This window comes from Caretta caretta, chromosome 28, assembly GCF_965140235.1.
Source record: "Caretta caretta isolate rCarCar2 chromosome 28, rCarCar1.hap1, whole genome shotgun sequence".
NCBI classification, from domain to species: Eukaryota; Metazoa; Chordata; order Testudines; family Cheloniidae; genus Caretta; species Caretta caretta.
In genome coordinates this window covers 3647140-3666315 of record NC_134233.1, presented here as the reverse complement: position 1 = coordinate 3666315, position 19176 = coordinate 3647140, and the positions used below count along the sequence as shown (strand labels likewise).

The 19176-nt window shown below is 49.2% G+C and overlaps 1 protein-coding gene across 1 annotated transcript in view; it reads right to left on the bottom strand.

The window, feature by feature from the left end:
* Positions 1-19176, bottom strand: part of LOC125628680 (uncharacterized) — a 56036-nt gene that overhangs the window by 33067 nt on the left and 3793 nt on the right. Inside the window, 4 exon segments of the mRNA XM_075123762.1 lie at positions 3157-3287; positions 3290-5326; positions 5670-5783; positions 16251-16377. Of these exon segments, the coding sequence (XP_074979863.1) occupies positions 3157-3287; positions 3290-5326; positions 5670-5783; positions 16251-16377 (2409 nt within the window).

The following is a 19176-nucleotide window of genomic DNA, read 5'->3' as shown; positions in this document are numbered from 1 at the left end:
CCCAAAGATCTCAAAAATGAATGAAATCTAAGGACAGTTTTGGGGAGGTTTCCATAGCCTGGCTTGAGGGTTAAAAGGCTGAGCTGTGACAATGGGCTTCCTTAAAAAACAAAAAGGGGTCTCAGCTCCCATAAAAATAACGGGCAGCCAATTCCTTCCTCCCCAACACACAAAACCAAGCTACCTCTTGCCTCATGCTTCCATTACCATTCATAAAAAGAATCGTGGCCATCTCCTGACAGACATTATACATCTTCGCTTTGCAGAGAAGAGGGGAACTCAGTGACCCATACAGTCTAATTGGGTAAAAGGTTACACAACTTGTCTCCTTAAGTAATTTTACTTTAGAGCTTGTCAAAACAAATTACATTTGAAATAGAAATAACTGAAGTCTGGGTCTGTGTTCTCCTGTACACTATTTCTCTCACACCACAGCCTTGGGGGAATATTGTACTTCAGAGTGCCTTAGCCCAAAGAGGGTGTTTTACATCAAATAAACTTTTTAAGGTTAGCCACCACTTCCTACATTACTAACAAAAAACAAACCAATGTAAGTCACAGTGTTCCAATATAATTCAGGTTATCACTAAATTAGGCTTTAACCAATAATTAACTTCATTTTCACTGGTAAAAAGAACATAGTCAAAGATTATGAAATCTTATCATACAGGTTAGTTTCATTTTAAGCCCCATTTCCACTACGTGAGCACTGTGTAAATGTGGTCTACACCAGCATAGGAGCTTTCCATATCTGAGAGTTCATTTATCTCTGGTCCTTCTGATGTAAGTGTTGGTGGAAGGAGTCTCCTGCTATGGGGGAAGGTTTGCATCATGAGAAAAAGGACCTCAGCTCTATATCCACACCTTCCAATCTTTCAAAGTATCAGGAGGTGCATGCGGTACAACTGAATCAGACACAAAAGCAAAACTAAGTGACAACAGCATAGAATCAGGACTCAATATTTGTCTATCCAGCAGTCTGAAATTAGACTCTGACACACAGGATGACAGTAATGGATGAGGGAATCAAACAAAATGGAAGTCCTTGGTGCTCAATCAGGCTGGGGCAGGAATCTCCTCTGAAGGCATCAGCTAGTTCTCACTTTGTCTCAAAGAACCATGGATCCAAATAGTGAAGGACCTTCCACTCGAGCCATGGTAACATTTGGAACTCTAATCAGTGACAGTGAACTAGGGAACGGTGTTAAAAACAAACAAAAAGTTTTACCTGGACCATAGTTCAACACAGCTTCCTCTCTGGGGCGAAAATCAACTACTGGGTGTCTGCTGTATCAAATGGAGTTCTTACCAAATCCTTGGCCTTGTCAGGGTACATTAACACTCCTGTGGAATAGAATCCTTTACAAAACCACCCAAATTCTGAGCAGTGTTAGTGAGGAATGACTTCCCCAAACACGGCCAATTTATTTCTTTAATCCGGTGGCACAGGTCTAAGTTAGGGACTAGAAACACTCCAGCATCAGAATCCCCGTATTCTGCAGCTATCCCACATACAACACTGATTTCATTTCAATGCACATTTGCAGCATCTACCAAGGGCAAGTTCATCAAAAATGCCATTTCTGGTTTCTCCACATCAACACAGACAAGGACAGCATTTCCTAAATCATAGGCCACACGAACCCAGTTACTTCAGTTAGTTGCACAATCTGGGGCGTGCTGTTCTTCACCATTTCAGAGTGGAGACCTAAACCCACTACTGTTTCCTTGGTAGCACACCCGATGGCTCAGAGCATCCTCTCCTGGTGAGTGAACTGCACTTGAGCTTCTTCCATGTCCTCATGCAGCAGTGCGGGAAAGACAAAAATAAAATAAGAAAGCACTATTTTAGCAAACAGTCATTTCTCCCAAAGTCCCAGATAAAACTGAGCTACATCCTGGACAACTAAATTAATATTAAATTATGTGATCAAATGGCCTTCAGGAGAGAGAGAAATCCCACAACAAAGAGCGGTGTAAGTCACTTTCTTTTTCAGACACAATGAAATTCCAGAGCAGGTTACATCTGATGACTCAAAAATCAGGTGAACAGATTCCCCTGTCACCTTCTCCTCTGATCCATTCACACCTGCTGCACTCAACAGCCCTTCATTATTATGGAGTCATGTTATTTAGGAAAAAAAATGCTTCATCGTAATAAGGAAAAACTGCCGACCTTCTCATCTTCAAACAGTCTCAGCTCAGCAGGGAAAAGCCCAGAAGTGGCTTTGTCAATAGACAGAAACTGGGATTTAAATGGGGAATGATCACACTGTGTTTGGGATCCATTGGTCTGCAACACTTTCATCTCCAGCCCTAACGAGTCGGATTTAGGATCAATTTGCTATGAAGTGCAGAGACTCTTTGGGAGGTGGAGGGATAGAATATAGGTGGATAAGCTCCATTGTGGCTCAGACAGACCCCAGCGCTGCTGGAGTGAGGGGGCCTAGAGACGGTGATGGGGAAGGAGGAAATCCCGTTGACTCACCCCATTTCCTGCCAGTGTTGCAAAGACTGAAATGATACATTTGTCCCACTCCTGTTCCTCCTCTTTGTTATATTGAAATAAATTTTCAATAAGGGAAATGGTAAAAAGAAAAAAACTGCTGCCCAGCACAACCTGGACCAGCGTGAGAACAACTGGGAATGAAACAATCTGTCACCAAAGGGGGAACTTGGTGACTAACACTCGCTCTGCTTGAGCGGGGCCAGTATAAAGGTGCTGCTCAAGGCCTGTCTAGACTATGAAATTGGCGTCGATTAGGACAGGTCAAAGGGGAAGGTGCGAGCTAACCCCAGCCTGGGCTGTATCAGCACGGCACATACAGCGGGGTGTTGGCACTGGGATCGCCACCTCCAGCAGGCCGACCCCATGGAAAATCCTAGCGGAGACAAAGCCCAGGTTGATTTTCGCTCAGTGTAGCTACTTGAGGTCACCCCTATTTCCCCCACCTGGGGCTGACGGACATGCCTGGCAGGAGGGACACACTCCCATGATGACTCTCAGGAGAAGGAAGTTGGCAGAAAGGACCACGGGATTCACCCAAGCGAAGGGAGATCTCCAAAGGAAAAGCAGGCAACTCACCTGGGGGAGCTGAAAGAACAGGGTGACGCAAATGGTGCAAACAGCCCTAAAAAGTCGCTATGTGGGAATTAGCAAATGTCTTTAAAAAAATCTTTTCTCTGCCTACACAAAGTTTTATGGTGTGTCTCTAGCCTGTGAAATCGCTGATGTCTATTAAGGTGTGAGCTCCAGATGAAACTTTTCCCGCTTTCACAGGATTCACAGGCTGCTCTCGTGTATGGATCCTCTGATGATTGATGAGACTTGAGCTCTGAGTGAACCTTTTCCCGCACTCACAGCATTCATAGGGGCGCTCTCCTGTGTGGATTCTCTGATGAATAATAAGCCCTGTGCTCCAAGTGAATTGTTTCCCGCACTCGCGGCATTCATAGGGGCGCTCTCCTGTGTGGATCCTCTGATGGTTATTAAGGTCTGATTTGAAACTGAACCTTTTCCCGCACTCACAGCATTCATATGGTCTCACGCCTGTGTGGATCCTCTGATGTCTAGTAAGGGATGAGTTCTCAGTGAAGCTTTTCCCACACTCAGCGCACTCATAAGGTCTCTCTCCTGTGTGGATCCTCTGATGTTTAATAAGGCCTGAGTTATGAGGAAATGCTTTCCCGCACTCAGAACATATATAGGGTCGCTCTCCTGTATGCATTCTCTGATGATTAATAAGGCCTGAGCTCTGAGTGAACTTTTTCCCACACTCACTGCATTCATAGGGTTGCTCTCCTGTGTGGATTCTCTGATGATTAATAAGGCTTGAGCTCTGAGTGAACTTTTTCCCACACTCACAGCATGTATAGGGTCGCTCTCCTGTGTGCATTCGCTGATGATGAAAGAGGCCTGAGCTCTGAGTGAACTTTTTCCCACACTCACAGCATTCATAGGGTCTCTCTCCTGTGTGGCCTATCTGATGTGTGATAAGGTTTGATTTCTCACTGAACTGTTTCCCGCACTCACAGCATTTGTAGGGGCGCTCTCCTGTGTGGACCCTCTGATGTTTATTAAGGTTTGATTTGAAAGCAAAGCTTTTCGCACACTCACAGCATTGATACGGTCTCTCTCCTGTGTGAACCCTCTGATGTCTAATAAAGGATGAGCTCCGAGTGAAGCTTTTCCCACACTCACAGCACTCATAGAGTCTCTCTCTTGTGTGTATTCTCTGATGTTTAAGAAGGGCTGAGCTCTGAGGGAACATTTGCCCGCACTCACGGCATTCATAGGACTGCTCTCCTGTGTGGATTCTCTGATGTTTACGAAAGGCTGTGCTCCAAGTGAACTGTTTCCCACACTCACGGCATTCATAGGGGCGCTCTCCTGTGTGAATTCTCTGATGTATATTAAGGTTTGATTTGAAAGTGAAACTTTTCCCGCACTCACAGCATTTATACGGTCTCTCTCCTGTGTGGCTCCTCTGATGTCGAATAAGGGATGAGCTCCGAGTGTAACTTTTGCCGCACTCACAGCACTCATAGGGTCTCTCTTCTGTGTGACTTGTCTGATGTTTATTAAGGCTTGATTTCTCACTGAACTGTTTCCCGCACTCAGAGCATTCATAGGTGCGCTCTCCTGTGTGGATCTTCTCATGTTTAAATAGGGCTGAGCTCTGAGTGAATGTTTGCCCGCACTCACAGCATGTATAGGGGCGCTCTCCTATGTGCATTCGCTGATGATTAATAAGGAATGAGCTCAGAGTGAACTTTTGCCCGCACTCATAGAATTCATAAGGTCTCTCCCCGGTGTGGATCCTCTGATGTCTAGTAAGGGATGAGTGCCGAGTGAAGCTTTTCCCACACTCACAGCACTCATAGGGTCTCTCTCTTGTGTGGCTTGTCTGATGTGTAATAAGGTTTGATTTCTCGCTGAACTGTTTCCCACACTCACAGCATTGGTAGGGGTGCTCTCCCGTGTGGATCCTCTGATGTCTAACAAGGGTGGAGTTCAGAGTGAAGTGTTTCCCACACTCAGTGCATGTGTTTTTTCTCTCTCCTGTAGGTATTCCCTGCTGGTCTGTGATTTCCTGGGAGTCCTGGTGAGGCCCCTGACAATTAATGGATTTGCCCACTTTCTCCCTGAGCTGGTTTCCCTGCTGCCTCTCTGGCCTGTTGTGGCTCTCACAGGCTTTCCCCTTCACACAACGCCTGGACACATTCCCTTTCGATCCTTGCGATAATCCCCCACGCGCTTCCACTTGCTCAGCATCTTCCTGCTGAGGAGTCAGCTCCTCGTTCTCATTCACCATCCAAGCACCTGCTAGGACACAGGGAGAAACATCAGAAATGGGTGGAAAAGGGGAAAACAAACCAAAATTAGAGCTGGAGAGACAGAAAAAATCTAGAACCTGAATTCTCCAAAACTCTTCTCCTTAGGGGAGAGAGGAGGGGAACAATTCTGCCTCCACATCCCATCAGAGAGGGACACCTGCTGCCAGGTGTCAGTCAGGATTGGTAGGAAGCCGTGAGCGATAGCTGCCCATAGGGTACAAGGCCTCCTGGGGATACTCCTGAACTCCGAGAGCTCCCAAGGCCTTTTTAGCGAGTCCCAGGTATTTCCTTCAGCCACAGAGTGTATTTGAATTGGTTTAATGATCCCTCACCTGCGCAGGCGCCTCTCGGGATCTCTCCTTCCTCAGAGCCCTGGAGATCCAGCACCCACGGCTCCTCCCCTCGTTCCAGCTGAGAGATCACATCAGGTTTGGAAATGGGAAACCCTGCTCAGGGCATAGAAAACAAGGGAGTTCAGGGGAGTTCATGGGACATGTCAGAAATATAAAGGGAAGGGTAACCACCTTTCTGTATACAGAACTATAAAATCCCTCCTGGCGAGAGGCAAAACCCTTTCATCTGTAAAGGGTTAAGAAGCTAAGATAACCTCGCTGGCACCTGACCAAAATGACCAATGAGGAGACAAGTTACTTTCAAAACTGGAGTGGGGGGGGAACAAAGGGTCTGTCTGTCTGTGTGATGCTTTTGCCGGGACCAGGTCAGGAATGCTCTTCAGAACTTCTGTTAAGTTAGTAAGTAATCTGGCTAGAAATGCGTTAGATTTCCTTTTGTTTAATGGCTGGTAAAATAGCTGTGCTGAATGGAATGTATATTCCTGGTTTTGTGTCTTTTTGTAACAATGTTTTGCCTAGAGGGATTCTCTATGTTTTGAATCTGATTACCCTGTAAGGTATTTACCATCCTGATTTTACAGGGGTGATTCTTTTCCTTTTTCTTCCCCAGGAAAGGGGGTGTACGGCTTGGGGGGATATTTTGGGGGGAAGACGTCTCCAAGTGGGCTCTTTCCCTGTTCTTTGTTTAACACGCTTAGTGGTGAGGGTTCAAGGACTAGGCAAAGTTTGTACCTTGAGGAAGTTTTAAACCTAAGCTGGTAAGAATAAGCTTAGGGGGTCTTTCATGCAGGTCCCCACATCTGTACCCTAGAGTTCAGAGTGGGGAAGGAACCTTGACAGGACATTTCTCACAAAAAAGAGCCTATCAGTTTTAACTCAGCCCATTTTAAAGCAGTAAAATGCTTGAGGCACCTCTGCAGGTGCTCCAAGGTGGACACATATGAGGGATTTAGCTATCCCCATCTCTGCTGGGAACACACAAACAGACAGACACTCCTCAGCAAAGGGGCTCCTAAAACACAGAGACAGTAACTCCGTGTTCCAGGAAGTAAAGACTCCAGCCAGAGGGGAAGTCACCTTGGACCTGCTTCTTAATCACAGAGAGAAATACTGAGATTATGGGAGAGTGTGACATTCTACACCTTGGTGGAGCGTACTGTAACCCCCATATTCCTCATTTTCATATAACCATGATCTTACGTATAAAGCATGCCTTGTAAGGTATCAGGGGAAAGGTTATGATCTGTTGAAAGTCATTTCTCTGTCCGTCCATGTGAATCATTCATGCATATGAAGTTATGAGAATTGTGTAGTATGGTTGTCACTGAGACATGCTGTAAATTGGGGAATCAGCCAGATCTTAGCTCCCCAGAGGCAACAGCAAGGAAAGTAACCAACGCCCGGGTGGGGTATCAAACAACCCATCAACAGCCATTGTCCAGTAAGGAAGCTACAATGCAGTGACTCACTTGCATGGGGCCACACCAGGGGAATTGCTCAACCTTGCTTGGAGAGACTCAGTAATGCTCACCTGACTCTGAAGAGGGGGCAAAGCCAAGAGGTAGGAAAGGGCAGTGGAAAGGCTAACAGAGGGAGTTCACCTAGGGAGAGCCCGCTGAAGATTTCATCTTACAGGCTTCTCTGAGTAGTAACTGCAACAGCTGAGGAAGCTCGTAGAAGAAAGGTAATATGGATGGTGAGCGATCAGCTGTTGTGACCTGCATAGGATGTGCCATGTTTGTCTTTCTTCCACAGGACAGAAGTGGCTTTGTCTGTACAAAATGCAAGCTGGTCTCCATATTGGAAGAGAAGGTTCAAGAACTGGAGAAACAAGTATCAACCCTGAGTTGCATAAGAGAAAATGAAGATTTCCTGGACAGACATCAGGATATGCTTCTGCGGGCACAACTTTCTGAAGATTCAGAGCAGGCTGCGCAGTGGGGACAGAAGGACGGTGAGGAAAATTGGCAGCATGTGATCTCCAGAAGAAGAAAGAGGAGCACCCTTGTACCAGCAATGCAGATACAGGTAAGCAACCATTTTCATGTTCTCTCTGCAGGTACTAATGCGGAAAGTGGACTAGATGATACATCTGAGGGAAGGGAACAGAAGTAGACTCCTCCGACTGGAAGGCATGAGCTGCACTGTCCTAAGGATGGGAGTTCCACAACCACCGCTCCCAAGAGAAGGAGGCGGGTGGTGGTGGTTGGGGACTCCCTCCTAAGTGGGGACTGAGTCATCTATCTGCAGTCTCAACCGGGAAAACCGAGAAGTGTGCTGCTTGCCAGAAGCTAGGATTCACAATGTGGCGGAGAGACTGCCGAGACTCATCAAGCCCTCAGATCACTACCCCTTCCTGCCTCTCCACGTGGGCACCAATGATACTGCCAAGAATGACCTTGAGCGGATCACTGTGGACTACGTGGCTTTGGGAAGAAGGATAAAGGAGTTTGAGGCGCAAGTGGTCTTCTCGTCCATCCTCCCTGTGGAAGGCAAAGGCCCAGGTACACAGGTGATGACTTTTGGTTTTGCCGGCGGGTGCCCCATCCTGGCTCTGCCCCCTTCTCCAAAGTCCTGCCCGCACTCCACCTTTTCCTGCCCCATCCTCCTAGACCCCCCTGAATGCCTCCTTCTTGCTAACCCCCTCTGCTAAATGCCTCCCACCTGCCGCTCACTCCTTTCTGCCCCTTCCTGCCTTAAGGGCGAGGTGCGTGTGCTGGAGGGGTGCTCTGCCAATTTTGAGGGGAGGCTATTTTCAACATATTTATACACTTTCATTCTAGTTATTGAAAGTGTGTCTATCATTGGTATCTCCCCTTCCTGATGTTTCCCAGTTCTTGCTCTCTACCCGTGTCCCTTTTCCCATCTCTCTCTGCTCCCCTCCTCCTGGTGGCTCTGTTTAGCGCCCGCTCCCACCCACGCACTCCAAGCAGCTCTGTCTCCCCCCAGCCCCACCCCCTGCGGCCAGCCCAGAAACTGCCCACCCTGAGCCAGAGAGAGACATTTAATTCAACAGCCCAGCATAGAAACAGCCCGTTCCTTCATCCTGCTGTGTGGCGAGGCTGTGTTGCTCCTGCTCCTCCCAGTCCACAGGGCTGCAGCCCACCCCCAACTCCCGCACACACTCTGCAACTTTTGTGGGCGGGGAGCCCCTGGTGGGACCATGGCCAAGGAGGGCGGAGGGCTGGGGGGGGGTTGCTTCCTCCACCCGGCTGCTGCAGCCCAGCACCCTGAAGCAGGAGGAGCTCAGGTGTCCCAAGGTGAAGCGAGGCAGCAGCTCCTGACATGTAGTGGACACAGGGAGGTGGATGGAAGGGAAGGAATTCCCTGGGAACTGCGGGGAATGGATCCAGGGGAAGGGAATCAATCCTTCCTGACGCGGAGGAGGAAGGGATGCTGATGGGTGTGGGAGGGGATAAACTTCCTCTCTGGGAGGAAAAGCCGCTCAGGCAGGCTTGATCTGGGCATGGGGGCGGGGGACACAGCTTTGGGCTGGGCAAGCGTTGCTTTCCCAGGCATGAGAGCCGGCCATGGAGAAGAGCCCACGGGGAGGATGGGGCTAGAAGTACTGGGGCTGTGTTGCCCCCTCCCGCTCCCCCACACACGGGGAAGGGATGCGGAGCCCCAGGACCTGGGTCAGAACCATAGGGGTTGGGAGCCCCCAGAGCCCACCTGGGAGGGGTCCGGGCACAGGCAGGGTCCGGGCTGGGGGAGGCTGCTCATTTGCACCAGGGGCTGCAGTGAAGCCCCTCTCACCTTTGGCCATGGCTGGGCGCACCCGACTCGCTGGACGGAGCATGGGGGTGGGGGAGGCAGGGTGTGAGCTGCTGGCCCCAGCCCAAGTTCACTCATCAGACACAAGGGCAAACTTTTCTTAAAGGAGCCATGTCCTTTGGTTTGTCCCTCTGCCCAGCACTAAGGGGGTCTGCAGTTGGTTTCTCCTGGCTGGAGGGGGAGCACAGGTCCTGGGGGAGACACCAGGGTGGGCTGAGAATGGCTGGCTCAGTCCTTGAGAAACCCCCTGGCCCATACTCTCCCCAGCAGACTCCTGGGGCCAGCCGAGAGGCTGCCCATCCATCTCCCCCCAATCCCCTGCCGAGGGGCTGCCCACCCATCTGCCCCACCCCTCCAGAGCTAGCCCAGAAGCTGCCGTGCCCTGGCTGCTTGTCCCCCAGCCTAGCTCCCTCTGCCCTGAACGTTAAAAGGACTCACACATGCTTGCAGTGGGAGCCCACTGGGAGCTTCAGCAGCTGCAGGGGAAACAGCTGATAGGTGGGACTTTGTGCCAAACAGCTGACTGGCCGCAGCCACACAAAGAGCTGATGAGGGCAGCTGTGCATGCTAAATAGCAAATTTTTTTCCGTGGGTGCTCCAGCCCTGGAGCAGCTTAGAATGCATTTTGCTTTTGTTTCTGTTTCATTTGACCAAATCTGATTTGTTATGTTTTGACTTATAATCACTTAAAAATCTATCTTTATAGTTTATAAACCTGTTTGTTTATTCCACCTGAAGCAGTGCGTTTGGTTTGAAGCATGTCAGAGATTCCCCTTGGCATAACTAGCCTGGTACATATGACTTTGTCAATTTAACAAAGAAATTGATATAAGCTCATATAAGCTTGCAGCGTCCAGCGGGCATAACTGGACACTGCAAGATGGAGGTCCCTTGGGTTGTGTCTGGGACTGGAGATATTCACTAGTGTCTTTCGGTTGCACAATCCAAGGAGCAGCTTAAATGCCAGAGGCCGTGCGTGAACAGCCCGGGGAGGAAAGGGGGTTCTCACAGCAGAGCAGGGTAAGGCCGGCTCCCAGAGTCAAGGAATGGAGTGACCTATCAGATCACTGGTCCACATAACACCAGAGGGGAACGTCACGGACATTTGCAGGAAAGCCGGGACCAGCGACCACAGGCTGGAGGGATTCAGCACTGTAAGGAAAAGGAGGGACTGGGGGTGTCACTGAATGTCATATCCCAGGGCTTGTCTACACCTGAGACCCTGCGACTGTCTTGCTATGGTGCGTCACTGTAGACACTCGCTACAGCAACGGGAAAGGTTCTCCCATCAGCGTGACGAAGCTCCTCCACTCCTGTCCGTTTCTGGCACGTCTTTCAATGGTTCCCCAGCTGTGCCCCAGGTTTCTCAGCTCAGCTTCCACAGCTCGTCACCATGTTGTTTTCAGGCGGTCGCGTTTTTGCTTGCCTTCAGGTGTCCATCTTAGTGCTATTCTGATGATGGAATCAGTTTCCATCTGAAGCACATGACCGATCCATCTCCAGCGTCTCCCGGAAATGATGGGGCTCAGATCCTCTTGGCTGCACTGTGTGAATCGGTCTTGGTTTGAGATTGCTGTGGGACAAAAGATACGGAGGATTTTTCTGAGGCAGGTTGTACGGAATGAAGACAGTTTGGACGTGTCAGACTTTGTCATTCCCCAGCATTCTGCACTACAAAGTAGTGTTGGAAGTACGCAGCTCTGATAAAATCTTGAGTTTGGTTTTGGTGTTATATTTTGATGATTTCCAGACTGTATTTAAGCTCCTGAAGGTGTTCCTGGCTTTATTGATTCTGTTCCGGATGTCCTGGTTTGCTCCACTGTCCTGCCTGATGGTGCTGCACAGTTATGTGAATATTTCTATATTGGTGAGAACATGACCCTCTATCTCGACTAGTGATGGTGAGGCAATATTAAAGGTCATGATATCTGTCTTATTGCAGTTGATTTTCAATCCATTTTGTTGGCTGAATGTGTTGAGTCGAGTTGTTTTTTCTTGTATATGGTGTTGGGTATGTGATAGGAGAGCGAGAGAATCTGTGAAGTCCAAGTCTTCAAGGCATGAGAAGGGTGTCCAGTTAATGCCTCTTGGAACGTCTTCTGTTGTACGTCGCATTACCAGGGCAATGCTGAAGAGGACTGCAGACATGACACACCCCTGATGTACTCCTGTTCTGACTTCAAAACTGAGCTCACTGTGATCAACACTGCATGTGAAGTTGGAATAGATGCTTTTGATAATGTTGATTATACAATATGTTCCATAGGCCGGTCCTGTGAATGCTATCAACAGCCTTCTCAAAGTCTAAGATGTTTACGTAGAGTTGCCATTGCCATTCTAAGCATTGTTCTATTATGTTTCGTTGAGTGAAGATCTGGTCTGTGCATGCACACCCTTTCCGAAAACCGGCTTGCTCTTTTCTGAGAACGCTATCAACTGCCTCTGATATAAGCTGGACTATGATCTTACCCAGTACCTTGCTTGGCACAGATAAACGTGTGATACCATGCCATTTTTTACGGATTTGATGGCTTGAATGATCTCTTGCTTTGTTGGGGTGTCTGTGTTGATATCAAGATCTTCTTCTGCCTCCTGGATGTTTGCTTCCTCTATAGGTGGATCCCTGTCCAGCAATTCTTTGAAATGCTCTGTCCAGTGCATTTCTTGTTCTTTTTCTGTTGTCAGTAGGTGGCCTTCTGTGTCCCTGATGAGAGTGTTTGTTGGTGTCTGCCGTTTACCACTGATAAGATTTTGTAGATGGTTCCTTGTTCACCATGAGCAGTTGCCTCCCTGGCTTGTGTTGCTAGATTATCAATATAATGTCGATTGTCTGCTCTCACAAGGCGTTTGATCTCCCGGTGTGCCTTGCTATACTGCTCATAGTATTTGTCCTTTAGCTTCTGGGATTTTATGTTAAACTTTTTTCTTCAGGGCTCGTCTGGTTTCTATGGTGTTCCATGTGCTGAGTATAATCCACTCCTTTCTTCTCTTCTGCCTCTGGCTTAGACAGGCTTCACTGCTCTGTTCATAGATTGTTTTTACTTTGTCCCATTTCTTGTTGATCTCCTCATCTGCCTTCTCCTCCTCTTCATCAATGTCTGCAAGTGTCTGAAACCTGTTCTTTCACTGCAGAATGAAGGCTTTCTGTATTTCAGGGGACTTTAGCTTGTCAACATCATAACGTCTATGTCCCTTGTTTGGTGGCCCCACACGTCTCAGTTTTAGCTTGATGGAGGCTATCACAAGGTGGTGGCCGCTGCCAACATCTGCTCTCCTTCTCACTTTCACATTTGTCAGTGAGTGTCGCCATTTGCCATCGATCATCATATGGTCAATCTGGTTCTTATCTCTGCCATTTGGAGAACACCACGTCAGCTTGTGAATTTCACGATGTTGAAATAGGGTTCCCTCAATGACTAGATCCTTCACATTGCAGAAATCAACAAGCCTCTCTGTTTTCATTCATCGTGCCACACCCATGTCTTCCCATTCCTCTGGCACTGTTCTCCTTACCGACCTTGGCATTCAGGTCTCCCATGACGATAGGTCGTGCCGTGGTACTCCCTCTAACTCCTCCTGTAGCGTAAGGTAGAATTTGTCCTTTGCTTTTTCATCACAGTCATTTGTCGGAGCGTAGCACTGAATCAGGGTGATGTTATTGTGTTTCCCTTTCAGTCTGGCTCTCATAATTCTGCTGCAGATGGATTTCCACTCAAGCAGGGACCGCTCCACTCCCGTCTTCAAAGGATGGCAACGCTTTCATGGTGTTGTCCATCATCCCGTCCAGAATACAGCAAAGTTTCTACTGAGGCTGTTGTTAATCTTCCTGATCCTGTCCATCTGCTCTCGCTGACACCCAGGATGTGTGAGCTGTAGCGTCTCATCTCTGCTGGGACCTGAGCTAGCTTCCCTTTTCTCGTACATTGTCCGTACATTCCAAAAACCAAGTTTGGTTTTTCTCTTGGTGTTGAGCACTTCAGTCTTCATGCCAGTGGCTTCCTTTCGGCTTTCACCACTGGCAGTCATATGGGTGTTTGAAGGCCATCGCACACAGTAAAGCAGCAATTCTCAAACTTCATTGCACCACAACCCCCTTCTGACAACAGAAATTACTACACGGCCCCAGGAAGAGGGACTGAAGCCTGAGCCCGCCGGTGCCCAGCCCCCATGGGCGGGGGGAGGGAAGGAGCAAAGTCCAAGTCCCACCATCCTGGGGGAGGGGCAGGGTGGGGGGCAGCAAAGCCCAAGCGCTGAAGCCAAAGCCCAAGCCCCATTCCCCAGGGACAACGTCTTTGGGCTTTGGCCCAGGGGGGCGTGGCTCGGGCTTCGGCCCTGGACCCCAGCATGTCTAAATACCAGACCAGGCAACCCCATTAAAACCGGGTCACGACGCACTTTGGGGTCCCGCCCCACAGTTTGAGAACTGCTGCAGTGAAGGTCGATTTCTCAGCTGCTGTTTCCATAACATATTTTGTTTTTTACGAGCCAGGATGCCTGTTTTGTCTGGCCGGTTGACTCTGCATTGTGGGCTATGGAAGCCCCGCCCACCAAGCCCTACTGGGCATGCTCCAAATGTAGCAGGAGTATAAAGGGGAGAAGCTCAGCTCAGCCTGGGCTGACAACTGAAGAGGAAGGACACTCGCTGCAGGCTCCAGACCAGGAAGCCCCAGAGGCTCTGACAGCAGGAGCAAGGGCCACCGAGACCCAGGTGGAGACCCAGACTCCAGCAGATATCTGGGAAAACCCAGGATCGCTGGGAGCCTCCACACTGACAAATCCAGGAACCTTGCAGACGCCCAAAACATGACTACCAGAGACGTAGTAGGAAGTAGCCGAGGGAGGATGCCAGTTGAAGGGTTGAGAACACTCAGCATGTTGCAGTCGGCTCCCTGCTGACTCAATAGCAGAGACACTTGCCACAGACAGGGCCCTGGGCTGGGACCTGGTGGAGCAGGAGGGCCTGGGTCCCCCTACCCCGGCCTCCACGCACCCCAAGGTGGCAACCCATTGTCCTTGACATTGATCCTGGCTACTAGGCCATAGCACCATGAGGATCAGGGCAACCCAAATGACTCTGGCCATTAGGCCTTATTGCCCTACGGATAAAGGCAATCCTATAGACCAGGGATCATAGAATCATAGAATATCAGGGTTGGAAGGGACCTCAGGAGGTCATCTAGTCCAACCCCCTGCTCAAAGCAGGACCAATCCCCAATTAAATCATCCCAGGCAGGGCTTTGTCAAGCCGGACCTTAAAAACTTCTAAGGAAGGAGATTCTACCATCTCCCTAGGTAACGCACTCCAGTGTTTTACCACCCTCATAGTGAAAAAGTTTTTCCTAATATCCAACCTAAACCTCCCCCACTGCAACTTGAGACCATTACTCCTTGTCCTGTCATCTTCTACCACTGAGAATAGTCTAGAACCATCCTCTTTGGAACCCCCTTTCAGGTAGTTGAAAGCAGCTATCAAATCCCCCCTCATTCTTCTCTTCTGCAGACTAAACAATCCCAGTTCCCTCAGCCTCTCCTCATAAGTCATGTGTTCCAGACCCCTAATCATTTTTGTTGCCCTTCGCTAGACTCTCTCCAATTTTTCCACATCCTTCTTGTAGTGTGGGGCCCAAAACTGGACACAGTACTCCAGATGAGGCCTCACCAATGTTGAATAGAGGGGAACGATCACGTCCCTCGATCTGCTGGCTATGCCCCTACTTATACATCCCAAAATGCCATTGGCCTTCTTGGCAACAAGGGCACACTGTTGACTCATATCCAGCTTCTCGTCCACTGTCACCCCTAGGTCCTTTTCCGCAGAACTGCTGCCTAGCCATTCGGTCCCTAGTCTGTAGCGGTGCATGGGATTCTTCCGTCCTAAGGGCAGGACTCTGCACTTGTCCTTGTTGAACCTCATCAGATATCTTTTGCCCCAATCCTCCAATTTGTCTAGGTCCCTCTGTAACCTATCCCTACCTGCCACTGTATCTACCACTCCTCCTGGTTTAGTATCATCTGCAAATTTGCTGAAAGTGCAATCTATACCATCCTCCAGATCATTTATGAAGATATTGAACAAAACCAGCCCCAGGACCGACCCTTGGGGCACTCCACTTGATACCGGCTGCCATCTAGACATGGAGCCATTGATCACTACCTGTTGAGCCCGACAATCTAGCCAACTTTCTACCCACCTTATAGTGCATCCATCCAGCCCATACTTCTTTAACTTGCTGACAAGAATACTGTGGGAGACCGTGTCAAAAACTTTGCAACCTTTGGCATGTAGCCCATCAGGGAAAGTCACTGGCAGGCTGGGCCGGTTTGTCTACCTGAGGCGTCCACAGGTTCGGCCGATCGCAGCTCCCACTGGCTGCAGTTCGCCATCCCTGGCCAATGGGGGCTGCAGGAAGAAGCAGCCAGAACATCCCTCGGCCTGCGCCACTTCCCTGGTAAAGGGGTGATACCACTTTGCAAGTCTGAGCTGGTGAGTTTGGAGTAGGTTCAGTGTTTTAGTCCCAGTCAGGGGTCAGAAGCTTCTGTTCTTTATGCTGGACCTAAATTCAAGTTTGGCCTTAGCAAAGTGAAGTTGTTAGACTTTGTGCTGAACTGCCCCTGTGAAATGTTCCCAGACTGTACTGTAGCAGGGAGGGCAGAGTGTTAGTATGTGGGCCACTGGCTTGTCGGGGTGAAGCTGAAATAGGACAGAGAAGAGGTTGCATTGTGGGGTGTTGTGAACCATAACTCTGCATTTCCCCTTCTAAGAACCGAGGGGACAGGAATCCTTACCCAGCGAGGTCACACTCTCATAGTTCTCCTGCATGACGTCTCTGCAGAGGGCTCTCTGAGCGGGGTCCAGCAGAGCCCACTCTTCCCTGGTGAAATACACAGCCACCTCCTCGAAGGTCACCGGCCCCTGAAAGAGAAAGAGTCCAACAGTCAGTACCTGCTGCCCCACTCACAGCCCCACTATTCAATGGGGAAAGGAGCCAATCAAATGGATGCTCTGGGTGGCTTGCAGTCAACAGAGTCCTACCCACACACCGCTCATAGGAGCAGCCATTACTAGGTCAGACCAAAGGTCCATTTAGCCCAGTATCTTCTAACAGTGGCCAATGCTAGGTCCTTCAGAGGGAATGAACAGAACAGGTAATCGTCAGTGATCTATCCCCTGTTGCCCATTCCCAGCTTCTGGCAAACAGGGGCTAGGGACACGATCCCTGCCCATCCAAGCTAATAGCCATTGATGGACCTAGCCTGCATGAACTTATCAAGTATTAGAGCATCCAGAAAACATCAGGGTGAGGGGACGAAGAGAGAGCCCCTCCTCTCTCAGCAGATCCATCACACACCTACTAGCCAGAGACTGATACAGCTGATGCTAGCAGATTAGGGTTGGTAGAAACCTCAGGAGGTATTTAGTCCAACTCCCTGATCAAAGCAGGACCAACCTCAACTAAATCATCCCAGCCAGGGCTTTGTCAAGCCAGGCCTTAAAAACCTCTAAGGATGGAGATTCCACCACGTCCCCAGGTAACTCATTCCAAGGCTTTACCACCCTCCTAGTGAAATAGTTTTTCCTAATATCCAACCTAGATCTCCCCCATTGCATCTTGAGACCATTGCTCCTTGTTCTGTCATCTGCATCACTGAGAACAGCTGAGCTCCATCCTCTTTGGAACCCCCCTTCAGGTAGTTGAAGGCTGCTATCAAATCCCCCCTCACTCTTCTCTTCTGCAGACTAAATAAGCCAAGTTCCCTCAGCCTCTCCTCATAAGTCATGTGCCCCAGCCCCCTAATTATTGTCGTTGTCCTCCGCTGGACTCTCTCCAATTTGTCCACCTCCTTTCTGTAGTGGGGCACCCAAAACTGGAAGCAGTACTCCAGGTGTGGGCTCACGAGTGCTGAATAGAAGGGAATAATCACTTCCCTCGATCTGCTGGCAATGCTTCTACTAATGCAGACCAATAGGCTGTTAGCCTTCTTGGCAACTAGGGCACACTGCTGACTCATATCCAGCTTCTCATCTGGACCCTATCCCTACCCTCCAGTGTATCTACCTCTACCCCCAGCTTAGTGTCATCCGCAAACTTTCTGAGGGTGCAATCCATCCCATCATCCAGATCATTAATGAAGATGTTGAAAAAACTGGCTCCAGAACCGACCCGCGAGGCACTCCGCTTGATACTGGCTGCCATCTAGACATCAAACCGTTGATCACTACCCGTTGAGCCCAATGATCTAGCCAGGTTTCTGTCCACCTTATAGTCCATTCATCCAGCCCATACTTCTTTAGCTTGCTGGCAAGAATACTGTGCGAGATCGTATCAAAAGCTTTGCTAAAGTCCAGACATATCATGTCCAATGCTTTTCCCATATCCACAGAGTCAGTTATCTCATCGTAGAAGGCAATCAGGTTGGTCAGGCATGACTTGCCCTTGGTGAATCCATGTTAACTGTTCCTGATCACCGTCCTCTCCTCCAAGTGCTTCAAAATGGATTCCTCAAGGACCTACTCCATGATTTTTCCAGGGACTGAGGTGAGGCTCATCAGTCTGTAGTTCCCCAGATTCTCCTTCTTCCCTTTTTTAAAGATGGGCACTACATTAGCCTTTTTCCAATCGTCTGGGACCTCCCCCGATCGCCATGAGTTTTCAAAGATAATGGCCAATGGGTCTGCAATCACATCCGCCAACTCCCTCAGCACCCTCGGATGCATTGCATCCAGCCCCATGGACTTGTGTATGTCCAGCTTTTCTAAATAGCCCTTAACCTGTTCTTTCACCATGGAGGGCTGCTCACCCCTCCCCATACTGTGCTGCCCAGTGCAGCAGTCTGGGAGCTGCCCTTGTCTGTGAAGACCGAGGCAAAAAGAGCACTGAGTACTTCAGCTTTTTCCACATTATCTGTCACTAGGTTGACTCCCCCATTCAGTAAGGGTCCCACACTTTTCCCTTGTTGCTGACATACCTATGGAAACCCTTCTTGTTACCCTTCGCTTCCCCTGCTAGCTGCAACTCCAGTTGTGATTTGGCCTTCCTGATTACACCCCTGCACACTCAAGCACATATTTATACTCCTCCCTAGTCATCTGTCCAAGTTTCCATTTCTTGTAAGCTTCCTTTTTGTGTTTAAGCTCACCAAAGATTTCTCTGTTAAGCCAAGCTGGTTGCCTGCCATATTTGCTATTCTTTCTACACATCGGGATGGTTTGTTTCTGCATCCTCAATAAGGCCTCTTTAAAATACAGCCAGCTCTCCTGGACTCCTTTCCCCCTCATGTTATTCTCCCAGGGGATCCTGCCCATCAGTTCCCTCAGGGAGTCTAAGTCTGCTTTTCTGAAGTCCAAGGTCCGTATTCTGCTGCTCTCCTTTCTTCCTTTTGTCAGGATCCTGAAGTTGACCATCTGTAGATCACTGCTGCCCAGGTTGTCACTCACTTCTACTTCCCCTACTAATTTTTCCCTGTTTGTGAGCAGCAGGTCAAGAGGAGCATGGCTCCTAGCCGGTTCCTCCAGCACTTGCACCAGGAAGTTGTCCCCAGCATTCTCCAAAAACTTTCTAGATTGTCTGTGCCCTGCTGTATTGCTCTCCCAGCAGATGTCAGGGTGATTGAAGTCCCCCATGAGAACCAGGGCCTGTGATCTGGAAACTTCTGTTAGTTGTCTGAAGAAAGCCTCGTCTACCTCATCCTCCTGGTCTGGTGGTCTATAGCA